The 18,772-nt window shown below is 56.7% G+C and overlaps 1 protein-coding gene across 9 annotated transcripts; it reads left to right on the forward strand.

The window, feature by feature from the left end:
* The first annotated feature begins 10,744 nt into the window (after positions 1-10,744).
* PPP1R26 (protein phosphatase 1 regulatory subunit 26) lies at positions 10,745-18,526 on the forward strand. 9 transcript variants are annotated; one of them, XM_082470137.1, is made up of 4 exons: positions 10,745-10,928; positions 11,719-11,940; positions 12,856-12,976; positions 13,800-18,526. In XM_082470137.1, exon 4 carries the CDS (start codon positions 14,263-14,265, stop codon positions 17,830-17,832), a length of 3,570 nt encoding a protein of 1,189 aa, XP_082326263.1. In that variant the 5' UTR covers positions 10,745-10,928; positions 11,719-11,940; positions 12,856-12,976; positions 13,800-14,262; the 3' UTR covers positions 17,833-18,526. The 9 variants fall into 9 exon arrangements, with proteins under 9 accessions (XP_082326263.1, XP_082326267.1, XP_082326271.1 ...); XM_082470138.1 differs by lacking the exon at positions 10,745-10,928 and adding an exon at positions 11,084-11,317; XM_082470139.1 differs by lacking the exon at positions 10,745-10,928 and adding an exon at positions 11,084-11,306.
* The last annotated feature ends 246 nt before the right edge of the window (positions 18,527-18,772 follow it).

Here is an 18,772-nt window from a genome sequence, read left to right on the forward strand (position 1 = left end):
CAAAAGCTTTTCAGACCAACAAAAGCTAAGAGAATTCAGCACCACCAAACCAGCTTTACAACAAACGCTAAAGAAACTTCTCTAAGCAGGAAACACAAGAGAAGAAAAAGACCCACAAAAACAAACCTGAAACAATTAAGAAAATGGTAATAGGAACATACATAGGGATAAGACGTGGCACATATATACAATGGAATATTACTCAGCCATAAAAAGAAACGAAATTGAGTTATTTGTAGTGAGGTGGATGGACCTAGAGTCTGTCATACAGAGTGAAGTAAGTCAGAAAGAGAAAAACAAATACCGTATGGTAATGCATATATATGGAATCTGAAAAAAAAAATTGGTACTGATGAACTTAGTTGCAAGACAGGAATAAAGAGGGAGACATAGAGAATGAACTTGATGACATGGAGTGGGAGGGCGAAGCTGGGGCGAAGTGAGAGTAGCATCGACATCTATACACTACCAAATGTAAAACAGATAGCTAGTGGGAAGCAGCCGCACAGCACAGGGAGATCAGCTCGGCGCTTTGTGACCACCTAGAGGGGTGGGATAGGGAGGGTGGGAGGGAGGCTCAAGAGGGAGGGGATATGGGGACGTGTGTATGCCTATGGCTGATTTGCTTTGTTGTGCAACAGAAACTAACACGGTATTGCGAAGCAATTATACTCCGATAAAGATCTATTAAAAAAAGAAAAAGAAAAGAAAAGGGTGGTTTCAGCTACTCCAGCCTGGCCCCAGAGGACAGACTGGTCACGACTTAAGAATTTGTAGCCAGACTGTCACCTGATCAGATAAAGGTCAACTGACCAAGTTGCAGCTGCTGCCTGGGGGAGCCGGGGAGTCTTAGGCTGGGGCCAGGCTGGAGGGAATCAGCAGAGAACTCCTGTCTGCTGGTAACCCAAGTCCCTGGCATCAGGGTGTTCGGGCCCAGCACAAAAGAACGTTCCCAGTAAGGGAATCTCGGCCCTTTAGATGTCACATCTCCTTGACTTTTTCTTCTCTACTTTGACAGCTTTAAAGGAAACCCAATTATTCCCCAACTTAGTAAACTTGCATTTGTGAAATATAAGTCACCATTTTGTGGGTGGCGACCACGACTCTGAATGTCAAGGGCGTTGCGGGTATGTGCACGCGCTTGAGGTAGGACCCCTGTTTAGTCCAATTTGGTGGCTAAGACCCTCCCCTGTAAAAGGATGGGGCTTCCCCAGATGGTCTGTGAAGCCCTTCCCAGCATTTCAGACTCCCCTTAAATACATCAGCAAGCCCCAGACTTCAACCAAGCCAGCAAGGGGACTTCCCTGGTGGTCCAGTGGTTAAGACTTCACACTTCCACTGCAGAGGGCATGGGTTCGATCCCTGTTTGGGGAATTAAGATCCCACATGCTGTGCGGCCAAAAACAACAAAAAACAAAAGAACAGCCAGCAAGGAAGAGTAAACAAGCCAAAGTAAGGAGGAAAGTGGACATGGTAAATAGAGGGAAAATAGAAAACATTAATGCAGAAGATGCGTAATGAGTTGCAGAGGGGATACTTCTGCTGGGGGGTCCACATACTCAAGGGCTCTCCCTCCAGGACCCCCCCAGGTGCTCTTGGGGAAGAGCTGATTAGACCCCTAGTGTCCGTAGCAGGGGAGGGGGAGTAACACGCCGGAGCCTGCCCCATTCCTGCCTTTTCCACACCGTTGATCTGGGAAGACTGATCGTCCTGCCAGGTTCTCCGCACTCTGGGGGCTGCTGGCCACCTCCTCCCTGCAAGGTGGCAGCTGGGGCTCCGTCACTCAGTCCCGTCCCCTCGGCCAGCCCTTGGGGCTGCCGTGTTCTTCATCAGGGGCACAGAACGTCTGATCATCCCCTTTTAAGGGCCACCGGCTGCCATTCCCATTAATTCCGCCAGGGAGTTGCAAAATGGTGATATTCGAATTCTACGTTCCTCACTCGGTTATTAGTCAGAATGCTTTAATTTAAAAAACAAAACAGGGCTTCCCTGGTGGCGCAGTGGTTGAGAATCTGCCTACCAATGCAGGGGACACGGGTTCGTGCCCTGGTCTGGGAAGATCCCACATGCCGCGGAGCAACTGGGCCCGTGAGCCACAATTACTGAGCCAGCACGTCTGGAGCCTGTGCTCCGCAACAAGAGAGGCCGCGATGATGAGAGGCCCGCGCACCGCGATGAAAAGCGGCCCCCGCTTGCCGCAACTAGAGAAAGCCCTCGCACAGAAACGAAGACCCAACACAGCCATAAATAAAATAAAAATAAATTTTTAAAAAAATTATTAAAAAACAAAACAAAACAAAACCCACTCCCTATGTACTGTTTGGCGCCCCAGTGGCCCAGCTCACTCGGGAAAGGCAGGGAAAATGTGGGATTTCTCCTCGTCACGTCCTCAAGATAAGGAGATGATTCCTGTTCCCCTCCCCGGCCCCCCACCAAAGGTAACGATTTGGGTTATTTAGAAATGTTACAGTGAACTCATGGACTTAGGCTTACTTTCAAATTTTACCCTATTTTGTCCTGAGTGGCCAGCAGGAGGGCACCTGCAGCCTGTCCCGCCAGTGAAGGAGGATGGTCAGTCCACCTCCCTCAAGGCAGGGGACGAAGGAGGTGGCTTCCGGGTCCGGGCAGGGAGGCCGGAGGGTGAGCCCCTGAGCACTGGCTCCCGGGGCGGGGGAAAGCCGGCTTCCGCACCAGAGCAGGCTCTCCCTTTGAACTTGTCCCCCCAGAATCAAGGTCTCAGGTTCAAAGGTCAATGTTGTTCTGTCCATTTGATGTCTCCAACTAAGTCTTGACACCAGTGGTAAGAAAAGCGAGAGGGTACTCTCAGGGCTGAGGCTGTAACATGTTTACTAAAATTTTAGCATTCTTATCAAGATGGATAAGAGTCCTGGGTTTGGGGCAGGATATCTTGAATGAAGCTCTCTCTGCCGCTGGCCTGTCCTTAAAGCCTAGAGTCTCTGGGCCCCCTCGGCTGGGCAGCCCTGGAAGAAGCCTTGTCTTCTCATCAGGACCTTCAGCCAAGGGACGCGGTCTGTGCTTGGACATTTCTCCAGAAGTGGCCTTCTTCTCCACCAAGTTTCTCAGTCGGCTCTGGATTCTTCAGGAGAATGTCCACCAGGCAGCTCTCTCCTTTTCCAATCACAAACGTTCTGTCCTCAGTTCCCTGGTCCTAGAGGCCCAAGAAGGGGGGATCCCCAGACCACACAGTGGGACGCTCTCTCCAGCCTCGTCCGACGTCAAGAGCAGCTTTGGGCATGTTGGGAAGATCCAGCCGCACAGCAGAGACACCCTTTTCTCTCCAGGTCTCAGTGCAAAACAAAGCTCTGCTCTTTTCCCCAAGTTCAGCCAAAGGCACCAGGGAAGATTCGCAGAGCAGAAACCAGTTGTCAAACGTACTTTCTCTCTTGGGCACCACCTTTAAATGCCTGGGTTTCTCCTTTGAGGTTTTAGGTGGAGTTCCTTCTCCAGTCGGCCAGGGGTCCAGGGCAGCTGTCAGAGCAGGGGCTGTCACCGTGGCTCCCCCAGCAGCCCCTCCAGCACTGGAAACCTCAGACTGTGCCTGTATGTTCTGTTCCAGGCTCCCAGAGCCGGGGTGGCTTCTTAGCCAGAGGGTTTGCATGGCACCCCTGGCCCTTTCTATCCTTGGCAACAGAGGCTGCAGAGAATAACAGTGGCTGGGGATCCAGTGGGGCCTGCTTGCCCCCCACCCAGACAATCCACTTCTGAGCCTGTCTTCTGTGGTCCAGCTCTTTTCCCTGACGCCTTAAATGATGCTGAGATAAACTGAGCACATACAAGTCTCCACTGTGTTTATGTGCATCAAGGATGAAACTAACGCACTGCATCCTTAGACTATAGGCGAGAGGACTTTGCAGGGCGACATGAAAGGTCACCTCTGCCTCAGTCGTAAATGTAACCAACCAGCCTGTCCCCCAGCGAGTCTCTCGTATAAAACCTCAGTGGTGCTGGGCGGCCCAGGTAAAAGCTTCCTTCTCTCTGGCTTCTACTCTAGGAATTATGGCTACGTTTTAAGTCTGTCTTACTGGTCAACCTCCTCCTGCCTCCCAGCAGAGCAAACACCCTTCCGTTGTAACCGGAGACCATGGTGTCTGAGTGTAGGGTAAAGTGCCACAGCTGCTTTTTATAAAGGGGTTCGTCCTGCTGTGTAAACAGAGCAGAAAGTGCCAGCTGGGCAGTGGGTCCACTTCTGAGCGCTCACCCTGGCACCCCGCCGGCTCTCCCTGCACACACTATCTCCGCAGGGGCTTGGGGGCAGCTCACCTGTCCTGCCCTGCAGCCTGGGCGCTGGGTGGGTCGGACGTGTGGGCGACCACACTGTGCCACCCAAGTCGGAAAAACAGCCACACTCACCGGGCACACTCAGGGCAGTGAAACACTGTCACTTGAAAACTAAGAAAGTAAAACCCAGGCTCCCAGGGAAACGCTGTGTCTGATGCTCTCGTTTCGGGGAGGGGAAAACCCTATACGGCCCCTGGCTCCGTGCCCGCCCCGTTCACTCCTCACTCCCAGCCTCCGACGCCTCTGTGCTCAGCCTGAGAGCCAGCCTACTGGAGCCCCCCTGGGATGGAGCTGGGTGTCCGCCCAAAGGCAGTCACCCCACCCACGCCCCCTCCCAGTCGGTCTCCATCCACCAGCGCAGGCCTCACGTCCCTTCCCGGGTCTGCAAGTTCCTGACGTTTTTCCAATTATGTGCCAGAGCGAGATACTCCCAAGATGGAATACAGAAAGTGTCGTGGAGGGGAATGTTTCTGAAACCGGCTTTAGTGTGAAAGTAGACAGTGCCTTCTGGAATGGAGAGAGGGGATGGGACACAGGGGAAGGCCCAGCTCTCCACGCAGCCCGACTTTCCTCTAATGGCACCAAACTAACTGGTACACGGAGAAACCAGGACCCTTTATCAATCTGAGGAGACCCTTCCCCAACCCACGTCCTAGGAAGGGAATACATGATTCAGGGTAGAAGGAGCTTTGTATTCAAAAAAGGTTGAATTTTCCATATTGCCTTTCCTAAACTCAGAGAACGTGCAGTAGATTCCTCTTCTTTCTGCCAAAAGAAAACTGAAATAGAATCATTTTTACAGATTTGGGGACATTTTTGAGACTGAAGTGTGAACTCTCGTTTTTACTCTGTGCCAATTCATTCCCCAGGAGCACGGAAGTGCCCTCGTAACAAGTTCCGCCAGAACTGGTTTCCTTCACCACATTTGCCATCATTTTCATCCTGATTGTTAACATTCTGATGCAGATTTTCATATCTGTCTTATAATCTTATCATTTCTGGACAAATTTTCAGCAGCCTCTTCCACTGAATGTAGTTGGGATAAAACTCCTATAGATTTAACAAGCTAACTAACTCTGCCTGAAATATGGATAGAAAGAGCGGCATTTCTCAAGTACAGGATTCGAGTAGTTGTTTCCAAAGGAATGAAGTCCTGGAGGTTTGCAGTGGACACAGGGCAGCTGCCCAGACCCCTTCAGGGTGGAGGCGCCAGGAGTGGGGTCTGCACTGGCCACACTCCTGACTGAGGTCCTCTCCTTCCCGGAGGCCGCCCACGTCCAGTGGCCTCTGTGCAGGGGGTGTAATGGCCCAGCCACTTCCTTCAATGGGACAATCTGAGGGGGTCATCTCAGCCTCGGCTTCCACTGCACCCACCTTACGGCCACCTCCCCTCGCCCAGTCCTGTGTCCAAGGCTGCTCCAGCCTGAGCCCTGCACACGCTTCTCCTTCGCATGTCTGCGTGGACTGACCTGAGGGGCGCTCCTGTCCCAGAGCGTCTGGGCCCAAGACATCCGATTTCTGCCGGCCTTTTGTCGCTTTGCCTTTGCTCAGTACGTTTTCCTGCCTTTAAAGGGTTCCCCAAACCTGGGGGCCTCAGCCCCCAGTCTGGCCACCTCCCAGTGCCACCCCAGTTACCCACAGGCCCTCCAAGGAGAGGACGGGCGCAAACTTCCCAAAATTGCCTGATAAGAATGAGGGCCTTCATCCAATTTATTTTCTGCCAAGAATCAGAGAGAGAAAATCATTTTTCTCTCAAATCTTGAGCTGGAAGATATCCTGCCCTTGCATGAGTAAATCGGAGGTAACTTCATTCTCCGTTTATGACGGACTCTGGGCCCTCCTGAAAAATTTCGTCTCAAGGGGATTATCTTCTGCCTTAGTTTAGCTGCCTTATAAACAGACGATCTTAAAGTCTCAAGTTGGCCCCTGAAATGGTAAATAATAAACTGGGTGAAATTCATGTCAGGAAAATTCTAAGAACATGACACTCAAGAAATAAACTGAATAAAGGTCATTTCTGAGGTGAGAGTTTTTTTTATTAATTTTTATTGGAGTATAGTTGCTTTACAATGTTGTGTTAGTTTCTGCTGTACAGCAAAGTGAATCAGCTATATGTGTACATATATCCCCTCTTTTTTGGATTTCCTTCCCATTTAGGTCACCACAGAGCACTGAGTAGAGTTCCCTGTGCTATACAGTAGGTTCTCATTAGTAATCTATTTTATACATAGTAGTGTGTATATGTCAATCCCAATCTCATCAGGCGAGAGATTTTAAAAAATGGTTTTGCAGAAACAGAATTTCCAAAGACTGAATCGAGTGGGCGGAGATACTTGGACTTGGGGTGTGTGTGTGTGTGTGTGTGTGTGTGTGTCTACACTTACACACATGAACGTTCATACATTTCCATTCCATACTTTACATGAGTTGATTTTTGTATATATGAAAACAATGCTCATGATTTTAAAGTTGGAACAGTATAAAGAAGCCAGCAGAACAATGCAGCATCTCCCGGGCAGCCCTCACGCGGGGCCACTCCGCAGAGGAAGTCTCACTGCTAACGGTGGCTGGCAAGTCCCGGGGGGAAATGCCACTCTGCCGTCTGCTCTGCCAGGCAGGCCACCCCACGGCCACCGGTGAGATCAGCCCAGCCAAGGCTTTATGTGGACCCACCTCAATCTCTCCAGCAGAGGCTCCGGGCGCAGATGGTCAGTGTCGCCGCCCCTCCGAACAGCCGTGTAGGTGGGGTTTGCTTTGCTAAGTGAAGAATCGTCTTTGTGGAGATCCGCCTGCGTGAACCGTGTGACCATAACCTCGGGACAGAGTCCACGAAGCGGGGTCGGCGGGCTTCACACTTCACAGACGCTGGTGGGGATGCAGTCCTTCATCCTCCCATCATCTGGTTCGGGGGTGCCTGCATCCCCCACTTCCCCCCTAGGGACCATCAGTGGCGGGGGGCTGGGGGGAGGAGGTGGCACCTCCTTTCATTGGAGTTTCTTTCATTATGAGAAGCACCCCTAACTCTTTTAGGGAAAACAGGCACAAATAAAGGGGCCTCTGGCTTCTGTCACTCGCACTGACTCTGGCCCTGTGGTCCTGGCTGTCTTCCTGGGGGTCCCCTGCTCCGTGTGGAGAGTAACTGAGAAAGTCCCTAAGGGTTCCCTGCTCCCTTGACAGAAGGGCAAAGGGAGGGCCAGAGGGGAGCAGAGACCGCACAGGGCCCCAGAGCCTGACTGAAAGCCCACCCACCGCCCTGGTCCCTGCTGCCAGCGCTCACCCATCCGGGAGACGGCAAAGCTACTGAATGTCGTTCTAGAAGAGTCAGGCCTGGGCTGAGCAGAGATGCCAGGGTGACCCCTGCCTTGGAAAAGGGAGCCCACTTCATGGTGGTAAGAACAGGGGGAAGGCGGCCTGTGGGCGGATCCTAGGAGACCCGGAACTTGCACAGTGAGGAGGCTGATTGGGGGAAAACTAAACGCCAAAGTCAGCACCTCTTACAACAGGAAAGTTTTGATAAAAATAGATGTCCTTCTTGTTCCTCCGATGAAGATCTTACAACATGCAGGAGATACAGCTTCCCCAAAGTTACAGAATAAATGTGTGTGTACGTGCATGTGTGTGCACACATGCGTGCCTGTGTGCACATGCAGGGGTGTGTGTGTGCACGAGCGTGTGTATATACATAGGTATCTGAAGGCCAGTGGATTCAACAAGGAGAGAAGAAAGCACTTCCCTTTCCAGAATCTGCTTATTACCCATCAAACCCTTGGATTTCTGATTTCCACAGGAATCTGTAATTCATGCCCCTCCATGTCTTCAATTGTTCTTATTTGGAAATTTAGCCATTAAATTGATGAACGCTTACAAAATCTCAGCGTGGTAAAAGCTGCCCTGGGCCTTACCCCCAAGCCAGAAACCATAAAGGAAATTTCACAGATTTGGTTACACAAATTGAAAACTCGTGCATGGCCAACAAAACAAACCAAAAGCTAAATCCAAAGTTAAAAGAAAAATGACAAACTGAAAAATAAAAGAGTATACACTGGAGATGGGCTAAATCCTTAATGCAAAAAACTGTGGAACAAGAAAAAGACACACAGCCCAATAGAAAAATTTTAAATGCTCACAGAACACGTACAGGCAATTTTCCAAATGGCCAATAGTAAAATAAAACGATGTTCTACACCACCACCAGGCAAAGAAATTAAAATCAAAGTGGAAAAGGCTTGTTTTACCTGTGAGGTTGCCAGATGCGAATGCAAGGAAACAGTCCAGCCCTGCTCCCCACTCAGTGGGTGGACGGTAGGTCAGCTGGGCGTTTCTGGAGGGCATTTTGGCCAAAATGCATCCCAGCCCTCAGCCCAGGCGAGGTCTCTTCTAGGAATTTACCCTGAGGAAAACTCAGCTGGCTTCCAAGGACATGTCAGCAAAGATGTTCATCACGGCACTATTTAAAAACTGTGGAAAGGAACTTCCCTGGTGGCACGGTGGTTAAGCAGCCGGCTGCCAATGCAGAGGACACGGGTTCAAGCCCTGGTCTGGGAAGATCCCACATGCCACGGAGCAACTAAGCCCATGCACCGCAACTACTGAGCCCACTGAGCCCACGTGCCTAGAGCCCATGCTCTGCAACAAGAGAAGCCACCCCAATGAGAAGCCCGTGCACCGCAATGAAGAGTAGCCCCCGCTCGCCGCAACTAGAGAAAGCCCGCACCCACAATGAAGAGTAGCCCCCACTCGCCGCAACTAGAGAAAGCCCGCACCCAACGCAGCCAAAACTAGATAAATAAATAAATAAAATTTAAAAAAATAAGAACTGTAAAAAAAAAACCATGCCAAAATATTTAGAGTCCCTATTTCTGGCTCATTAGGTTATTAATTAGATATCTTTTCCCAAACTTTTGGTAATGAAAGAGTATGACTCATAGTGAGAAGACAGTGTTTATTAAACAATTCTCTGAAGCATGAATGCTATGTTTTCATGGCTTTCTTGACACTTGGCCCCAAAATTCCCTAGGCGGATAAGGCTAGAAATAGCCCCCTTCTCATTCCTGCAGGAAAAAGCCTCTGATTTTTTTCTCCTGTCCAACTTCTGGCACTTTTTAGACAGGAAACGAAACCCCAGTTCACCCCGAGATAGGTCTGGGTCAGGGGCACGGAGGCCGGTAGGGATGGAAAGACAGACAGTCTTTGTGTCTTGCTTTCAACCTGCCCCTCCCGCTGGCCGGGCTCCATCCCCACCAGCCCTAGCACCCTGAGTAGCAGTGGGACACCACAGGCCTCCGGCGAAGATCTCTGAACTGTTAGAAAAATCAAACAAAACCAGAAAGAACTTCAAGGCCACACAGTCAGCGAAGAGACCAGAAAACAGAACTTGTGTTATTGTGCAGGGTTGGGGGGGGGGGTGTTCCTGGAAGACAGTGCTCCCTGCCCATTCCCAGACAGGCCAAACGCCCAGGACAGATGTGTCTTTAACATCTGTTGCCTCCTGTTGGAACCCGGCTGCAGGTACGCCTATGGAGCCAGTCACAGGGTGCCCCAGCCTCCACCCCAGCCTCCACAGACCCCCAAGTCCAGGCCAAGGGCCTACACACGCTCAGGTGCTCAGTGACCATTTCCTGAACGACTGAGGGATGCTCTGCTCTCCCAGGTCCCCTGCGGCTCTGAAGTCCTGGGCTTCCACTACACATGAGGCTGCCTATCGAGCTTCCCTGCTGCAGGACCCCGGCCCCTGGGCGGGTTGTTTAGCCATTCTTAGCCTCAGGTTCCTTATCCCGAAGTTTGGGGTGAAGCAGGAAGCGCAGACACAGAGAAGCATTTGGCAAAGGCAGCGGGAGGCCTGGGCAGCTTTCCTGGAAAGAAGGCTGCCCTGCAGCACTGGAGCTTGGGGTACTGGGGGGGCAGGGGGGCACAGAGCGACCCGCTGCTTCCAGGGAGCCAGACTTGAGCTCTGCGCAGACTTAAGGCAAGGAACCACCTCCGCCAGCCCGGAGGAGGAGGAAGGAGGAGGCACGGTGCTAGGCACACAGCGGACACTGGCCGTGTAGGAGCTTCTAGTAACAGGACTGCTGATGAACATAGTAACATCATCCACGATAAAGTAGCCCATCTGTGCCTGAACTTCCCACCGGGGACCGCGGAGGCAGGGCGGCGTCTGCCAACACGGCCACTGACTCAGCGCGCGCCCCCGCTCCCGGGGCAGTTCGGGGCCAGGGGAGAGGGCGCCCAAACAGCACCGGAGGGCCCCAGCCTCTGGCCGGAGTGGGCTGGGGGTCAGACATCACTCCGACTACTCACTCCGATCGCACCGGGCGCATTTCGGGGGGCCGGCCCGAGGCTGGGGAGGGGCAGGGCGTCTCCGGAGGCTCGGGCCGCCTCCGGGCTGGGCGGGCGCGGGCCGCGGGCGCGGGCGCGGGGGCGGGCGCGGGGGCGGGCGCGGGGCGGGCACGGGGGCGGCGCGCGGCGCCCGCGGCTCCTCCGCAGCGCGGCCGGCAGGTGGGCGCGCGCTCGCCGGGCGGGGGTCCGGCCGGGCCGCGCGCCTCCCCCGGAACTCGGCCGTGCCATTCCCATGATGCCCAGCCACCGGGCACGGCTTCCGGAGCGCGGCCGCCACAGCCCCGCCGCCGCCGGTAGGTCCGGGGAGGGAGCTCCGGGGGCCGCCCCGCCCCGCGCGCGCGCGCCCCGCCCTCCCGCGCGCGCCCCCGGCGCCGGCGGCCCGGCCCCTCCGCGCCGGGACCCCGCCGCCTCCCCGGGACGCGGCGCGCGGGGCGGGGGCCGGCGCGGGGCCGAGTCGGAGGAGGGGGCCTGGCCGGAGGGCGGGCATGCAGGCCGCACCGCGGCGCCGGGCTGCCGGGGTAGGGGCCGCGGCGGGCGGGGCGGGCTCGGCCCGGCGCCGGGTAGTTAGCTGGCGCGGCGGGCGGGGATCGCGGCCTCGGAGGCGGCTCCTGGCCGGGCCCCCCGCCTGCGCGCGCCCGCGTTCCTCGAAGCCGGCCGGTCGCGGGGCCCAGGTGAGGCGCAGGTGAGGGCCCGCGGCGGGACAGCTTCCGGCGCGGCCGAGGGCCCGGGGCCCGGCCCTCCCGCTGAGATCGTGCCCAGCGCCCCGCCCCGTGCAGCTTCCCGGAGGGTCACCGGGCCCCTCGCCCCCAAGCCTACCGAGCCCAGAATATAGCCCGGGCGCAGCCCTGCGTGGAGGCCCGACCCCTTCCTGCCAGAGAACCGGGTCGCCTCTCCGGGCGCCGGGATCTCTCCCGGCAGAGGCTGCGCTGGGGGTGAGCGCCGCCAGGCCGGGAGCAGAGGACAGGGCAGGGTCAGCCGGGAGGATCTCATCTGGCTTTCGGCCCCCCAGGCACTGGCAATGGCCCTGCAGCTTTGCTGGGGAGCCGTCCTTGCTGTATTGTAGTAAAGTCTCCTCTTCCGCAGGCCAGGGCCAGAAATCCAGCGCACGCCCGCTTCAGGCTGGCCCTCCAGCGAGGGCCCTCCTTCTGGGCCTTGCATCCTGACCCTCACCTCCCTAACCCTGGGGAAAGTCCAGCCTGGGAGGGAAGAGCCGGAGCTGCACAGCGTTATGGCGAAGCCACATCGCGTGCGGGGAGCCAGACTTGGCCAGGGGATGAGCGTTAGCGAGGCTCTGTCCTCCTGGAGGTTGGTGTCTAGACTGAGAAGAGACCCAGGTGCCCTCCTCCACTGTTCAAATTCTGGCACCACATGGCTTTGGGGTGCAGGGCTGGGTGTCCTCACAGCCACCCTCCAGACCTGGTCCCGGGGTTCTCGAGGAGCAGGGTGGCAGTTTGACAAAGCGGAAGCCCCCAGGCTTCAGCCCACAGTCTCTCCAAGTACAGTTTCGGGGAGTTTTCCAGAATGATTCATCTCATGTAGGTGATTGTTTTAAAGCCACAAGCTGTCGCTGGAGACGCCCTCTGAATTTTTAACCTCATTCTTGCGCTAGGTAATTTGACAGTTCAGAAGACCGCTCACTAGGAGTCCGAGCTCTGGACAGTCATTTAAGAGCTATGAACATGGTCAAGGTGATGAGGAGAGAGCAGCGTTTTTCCTGCCGCCCACTCTGCTACCTGGAGTGGAAACCACTGCAGCTTGGGTTCATCCTTGGGCCCACTTTTTCAGATAGCAGTGCTGTTTAAGAAGTTAATATTCCTTATGTAGACTCTTCACAGTTCAAGGCCTATGAAGAAGTCTCGTAATCTCTGTCATTTTGCCAAGGCATTTTGCCAAGCACAGCAAGGTGGGCACAGCCCAGTGAAAGAGCCCTCCCCCTCCCCATTGTTGCTCCCCACTGCTCTTGGGAGGGAATCTCCCTGGAGGGCGGTGCTGTGGGAGAGATCATGGACTGTATAATGGGTGCTCAAATCTGAGGACTGATAAATAGCCTCACAGGAGAGTTGGGAATTAGTTGTGGTTAACAGTGTTTGGCCTCAGGGTAAGTTCTTCCAAAATTGAATTTTGAGCCCTTAAATTAATGTGATTTCTTTCCCCCAAAATATTTACCAGCTGTAGTTTCCGCCTCTGAATTAGGTCTCTGATTCTCTTTAATCTTGGCAGTCAAAAGTCTGTTTAAAAAGTGGGCACAAGATGCTACAGCGTCGAGGTGGGGGTACGAAGACCCAATCCCCGAACCGTTCTGCAAACGTCACACCGAACCTGGACTTGAAGGGAATCGCAGGTAATTGCCGCAAATTCTTTTACATTGTAGTCTCACTTTTTTGAGCATAAATAGTAATAGCAAAGGTCTTCCTTCTGAATTGGTCGTGCCCTCTGGTTTATTGCTGGTCCCACCTGTTTGGGCACGTCTGTGCCTAGGTGGCTGGGCTAGGCTTTCCTGGAAAGGACTGTGGTGTGTAAACACAGGATTCTTTGCTCGTCAGGAAGGAAGCTCCTGAGGGAGAAGGATCTGCATGGGAAGCAAAGCAAACACACAGGCCACTTCCGGCCACCCCCCAAGGCTCCAGGGTGGTGACCGCCTTGCCTGGCACTGTTTTGGGTTGGAACTCAATTTCCCTGTTTCCACAAGCACTGCCAAGCTCTCCTCTTGCATCTCGGCTACTTTGCATTCCAGTTTGCAGGGGATCGGGAGAGGTCAGAGAAACATGTTAAGAACTGACAGTTGTATGATGTATTTTGCGTCTTTCTAATCGGCTGCGTACAGCCTGCGTTATGTTTCCCTTCCAGACCGGTAGTGTAAAGGCTGTTGGGAGCAGGTCTTCAAAGTGTTCCCAAGACTATGCCAGTGGTTCTGCCGACCCAGCCACATTTGGTCTGAGATACGAAAGCTGTGGAGAAACCACACAGCATGAAAAGGGGCGCCTGGCTGTGTTTGGGGCAACTTCTATATTAATTACCTAAAAATAATCATACAGTCCCGTGAGACCATCTGGCAAATATACATTCGACGTTTTAAAATAAAGAGGCTTTGGTATAAGTGACTCTTTAACGTTGTTTGGGGAGATAATGTTTAAATGCTCCCATCAAGTAACTTCTCATTTCAGGAGCTCCTGATTCGCGCCAGGGTTGGACCTACCCACGACGTCTCACTGAACCTGGATTCATACTGGTTGTTGTTTTCCAACTGCAGAGAAGCACTGAGTCTTTATCTCATTGGCACTTCCTGACAACTTTTGGAGGTAAATAAGACCTCTGTTCCTGTACCGGAGAAGATGGACAGAGGGACGGGGAAAGGACACTCATGTGAGCTTCCGCGAGCTCACTGCAGGTGGCTCGGAAGCATTTTCTCATGTAGCTTCGTGGCCGTCCTCCGTCTAGAGCCAAGGGAAATGAGGCCCGGGAGGCGTGAGTGACTTGCCCTGGGACCCGCGGCCGGTTGGACCCTCACCAGGCCCACCGCTTCTCCGTGACCTGACCTAGGGTGCCATCCCGGCCTGCCCTCTCCTCCAGGATGTGAAGCAGGCAGAGAAGCAAAGTGCCGCCTCTCTGCACGTCCCGTCGGCTAGGATGTTTCTCATGAATGCCCCTCCTGTGCTCGCTCTGCCGTCCAAATGGGAGGCCTTTGGCCCACCCGGGAGCTGTAGGTTTCCCGGATGCTTCTCAGAGCCGAAAGAGGGCGTCTCGAGAGCGGCGGTGAGCGCCAAGGTGCAGATGGTCATCAGCACGCTTCAGGGGGACGGGGGGGCCGCCCTGGGCATGAGCGGCGAGCATGCCCGGCAGAGAAGCCAGAGGGCAGAGAGGGGCCGCGGCACCAGGCTGGCTACCAGCCCCGCCTTTGCTGCCTGTGGTCTTGCTGCTGGTTTTGACCCCAGGGGGGAGGAGGAGGCCGCGGACCTTGGCCCCCTGGTGCCGGATTCGGACAGTGATGATTCCGTGGACCGCGCCATTGAGGAAGCCATCCAGGAGTACCTGAAGGCCAAGAGCGGAGCCGCCCGGCCGCCCGCAGCCAGTCAATGCGAACCCGAGCCGCCTCCCAGCGGCACCCCGACCGCCCTGTGTCCCCCAGACCTCGCAGCGGGCCACACTGCTGTCCCCGGCAGCCACAGGGGAGTCGGCGAGGACCGGGGCTCTGCCTCGCCGCTCAGCGTGAGCAGTGAGGACTCCTTCGAACAGAGCATCCGGGCGGAGATCGAACAGTTCCTCAGTGAGAAGAGGCAGCACGAAACCCAGAGATGTGACGTTCCTGCAGACAGAGAACCAGAGCCCAGTGCCAGCTCGGCCAGACCGGCGTCTAGATCCAGCAGAGAGCCGCCGGGCAAGGCGCAGCAGCAGGAGCTGGCGGGCGCCTGTAAGGAGTTCATCTTCCGGAAACCTCCCAGGTCCGCAAAGGCTGGCGCGCTGCCCAGAGGCCCCAGGTCCAAGGTCACCGTTGAGCCCGCCACGGCTGCGGGCCGCCCTGCAGAAGCAGCCCCTGGTAAAGTCGGGGTCAGGAGGGGCACCGGCTCAGCGAAGAGGGGAAGGCGAGCCCGGAGCGCGGCCCTGGTGCCTGAGGCGGCCGACTCAAGCAGCGATGATGGCATCGAGGAGGCCATCCAGCTGTACCAGCTGGAGAAGAGGAAGGAGGCGGGTGGCGAGCCGCCGCAGAGGGCCCTGCCCGCGGAGGAGAAGGGCCCCGGGGCCCCTGCACACGGCACGGGCCTCTGCACCAAGAGCACCTGGCCCGAAGCCCACGGGAAGACCCCGGGCAAGAAGAAGCCGGTGGCCGCCAAGGCCGCGGACCTCAGCCCGGGTGGCCTGGACCCCGACCACCCCTCCAGGCCTCCCAGGGAGACCGTGGCTCCCGCACCTCTGGGAAGTACGGCTGCCGAAAGCAAGTTTGTGGACGGGTCCCCGTGCCGCGCAGACACATCCGCGGAGCTGATGTGCGCCGAAGCGATCCTGGACATTTCCAAAACGATCCTGCCGGGCCCCCTGGAGGGCGGCACCAGACCCCCGCCCGCCAGCCCACTCCTGTATCCCCCCGACGTGCCTTCCTGCTCCGACGGTGACAGCAGCTCTGTGGACAGCGACGACAGCATCGAACAGGAAATCCGGACATTCTTGGCTCTGAAGGCGCAGTCAGGGGGGCTGCTGCCCAGGACGGAGACGTGCCCGCGGCCGGCACACAGCCCGCTGCTGCCGCCCGGCCTCAGCGCCTCGGCCTCCAAAACGCCGGACCTGTCGCTGAGCTGCAAGAGGAAACGCGGAGCAGGCAGCACCGCCGTGCGGCCGTGCGCACCCAAGAGGACCAGAGAGACGGCCGAGGCGCAGGAGAGCGCCCGGGACGCCGACCGCAGCCTGGGGAGAGCGCAGCCCAGCCAGGGGAAAGCCGGCGAGGCCCCGGGAAGGGAGGGTGAGACCTGGGGCCAGCCTCTCCCCTGCAGGACGGGCGTGCCGGGTGATGAGCACGGGGCCCCGGTCACGCAGGGTACCGTGTTGCCGGGCCCCGGGAAGGCGTTCGAGGCGAGGCGCGTGGACGAGAAGGAGAGCTCCGAGGACAAGAGCAGCTCGCTGGACAGCGACGAGGACCTGGACACGGCCATCAAGGACCTGCTGCGGTCCAAGCGGAGGCTCCGGAAGAGGTGCAAAGACCCCAGAGCCGGCTGCAAGAAGAGGGTCAGGTTCAGCACCACGGAGACGCAGTTCCTGGATAAAGTAGGGGGCTTCCCCAAAGACTGGAAAGACCGAAGCCCACATCTGCTGAAAAGCTGCCTCTCAAAGTCCAAAAAAGAGAGCCCGGGGAGACCCTCGCACGTCCTCTGCCGAGAAGCAGCGAGAGCAAAGCCAGACGGCCTGGCAGCCGAGGACGCGCCCCCGGCTGCCCGGTCCAGGGGCCAAGCCGCAGGAGGGAGCCTGTTCTCTGGTGAATCGGAAGCCCGTGAACTTCATGGTCCGGCCCCAAGCCCCAGTTCCCTGTCTGATGACAGTAGTTCTGTAGACAGTGATGACAGCATTGAACTGGAGATCAGGAAGTTTTTGGCCGAAAAGGCCAAGGAGTCCGTGAGCGGATCAGAAATTCAAGGAGGGGGCCCCACCGCTCTCGGGACGGGGAGCGGGGGCAGGCCGGAGCTGCCGTGCCGGAAAGTGCCACCTCCCGGCCCGGCCCTTCAGCCCGGCATGTGCACTCGGAGCCAGAGGTGCAGGGGGCCCTTGCAGCCGGCCGAGGGACCAAGGGGCCCGGGCAGAGCCTTCGCTCCGGCCGGGAGGAGTAGCCCCCGTGCCGAGCAGGCCTGCAGCCCTGCAGCCCTGGCCAGATGCGAACTGGTGCCGCCCAGGGGCACCAGCGGGACCGCATCTGCCAAAGGGTCACCAGCCAGTAGGAGAACCGCCTATGCTCCCAGAGATAAGAGCCCGAGGGGGGCCGAGGCTGCCGCGGGGGAAAGCGCATTGGGTCAGCTCCCGAGCTGCATGGAGGCTGGCACTCGGGCAGAGAGCCGGAGCCCACTGGCACGGACCCCGGGCGCCGAGCGGGAGGGGAGGCCCCGGGCCGGCCTCGCCCTGCCCTGGGCTGACTTCGCCCCCCAGAGCCGGTTGCAGAGCACCTGGGCGCTGAGCACGAAAGGCAGGGACATGGCGGCGTGGAAAGGGGGCTTCAGGGGCCAGAGAGAGAAGGGGCTGGAGGGCCAGGCCCGGGGCTCGCCCAGCCTCGCCATGGACCCCAAGAGAGGCCTGCCCTTTGCCGGCTTCTCGCCGCTGCTCTCCACACAGCTGTTTCACTTCGGGAAGAGTGTCTCCTGGGGGGGGAAGCAGGCCAGCCTCTTCAGTACCCCGCTGAGTCTGCCTCTACAGGGCCCATCCTTCTCGGCCTTCCGAGAGACCCAGGCTGGCCACGGCCCAGTGTTCGGAAGCTCACACTTGCTGGTGAAGCAGGAGGGTGGCCGCTGGCCACCCAGGAAGTCCCAGGCAGGGCTCAGTCTGCCGGACAGGAGGAACTCGGGGCCGGAGGAGAGCATCTTAGACCTGCGGTACAGGCGGAGTCCGGTGGATGGAGACGACGAAGACCAAGAGGCCCTGGGCAGTGACGTCAGCGAGTTCAGTGATGCGTCTGTGGAGGAGGGCGGCAGCCCCTTGGCCAAGGGCCCCGTCCTCCAGCTGTGAGCACGCTCCTGGCCGCGGCAAGTGTGGGCGAAGCGTGTGTGTGCCTGTCCCCACATGTCACATGCTCCTGATGAAAGGGCGGAGCCCTGGAGGCCCCTGTACAGCCTGTATATATGTACACTAACGCGAAAGGATGTTTTTATTTAACAGATGTGTCCTGGTAAATATGATTTTTTGTAGGCTTTTTGTAAATTATTTAAAGTGCTGTAAAAAATATTTTTGGCGAATACCATTGTTGGATTTTGTAGGGCGTTCCTCGGGGCAGTTTTCCGTGGTCTCCGCACTAGTCTTAGCTCAGCAAACGCTTGGTTACGACTGCCCCTGCACTTGGGGTTGATCGCTGGTGGCCATGGCCAGTCGTGGCCACAATTCGGGCCTGAGGAAGGCAGCAGCTGGTGCCCGCCTGAGACGCGCCAGAACGCCCCGGCCATCTTGGTTGGGACGCTCCTGGGCAGCACTTCTTACGTAAAAGAGGCCGCAGGCCCCCAAGAGGCCCGAGATGTCTTCGATTGGAAAAGCGTTTCAAAGCACAATGGCCAGCGAGCAAACCGGCCATGCCAGTTGCACGTAGAAATCCTGAGTGAGGTCTCAGGGCCGGTCACCAGTTCACACCTGAAGCCTGTGTTGTTTAATGTCCAGTCCTGTTCAATTATGACATGATTCTACCAGCTCAATAAACCTCTTTTTTATACGGGAGTTGCCGTCCTTCGTTTTTAATCACAGCTCTAAAAAGGTACCAGGCAGCCCGTGTGTTTTAAATGCCCTTGTCCTGATCTGTGCAAAGCAAAGAGGCAGCGGCTGCTTCACGGGTTCTGGTGCCCGGAGTCCTGAGGACCGAGGACAAAGCCCAGCGCCCTCCGGGAACTGGGCTCGCTGGGGCTGTGCTCCACCAGCAGGGGCGTGCCCGTGCTCTCGGTGTGTTTGCGCGGCAGTGCCACGC

Source organism: Balaenoptera physalus (assembly GCF_965194825.1).
Source record: "Balaenoptera physalus genome assembly, chromosome: 7".
Classification (NCBI taxonomy): Eukaryota; Metazoa; Chordata; class Mammalia; order Artiodactyla; family Balaenopteridae; genus Balaenoptera; species Balaenoptera physalus.

What these genes read in the sequence shown, in the direction of transcription:
- PPP1R26 (XM_082470137.1), top strand. Translation starts at nt 14,263, where the DNA reads ATGTTTCTCATGAATGCCCCTCCTGTGCTCGCTCTGCCGTCCAAATGG.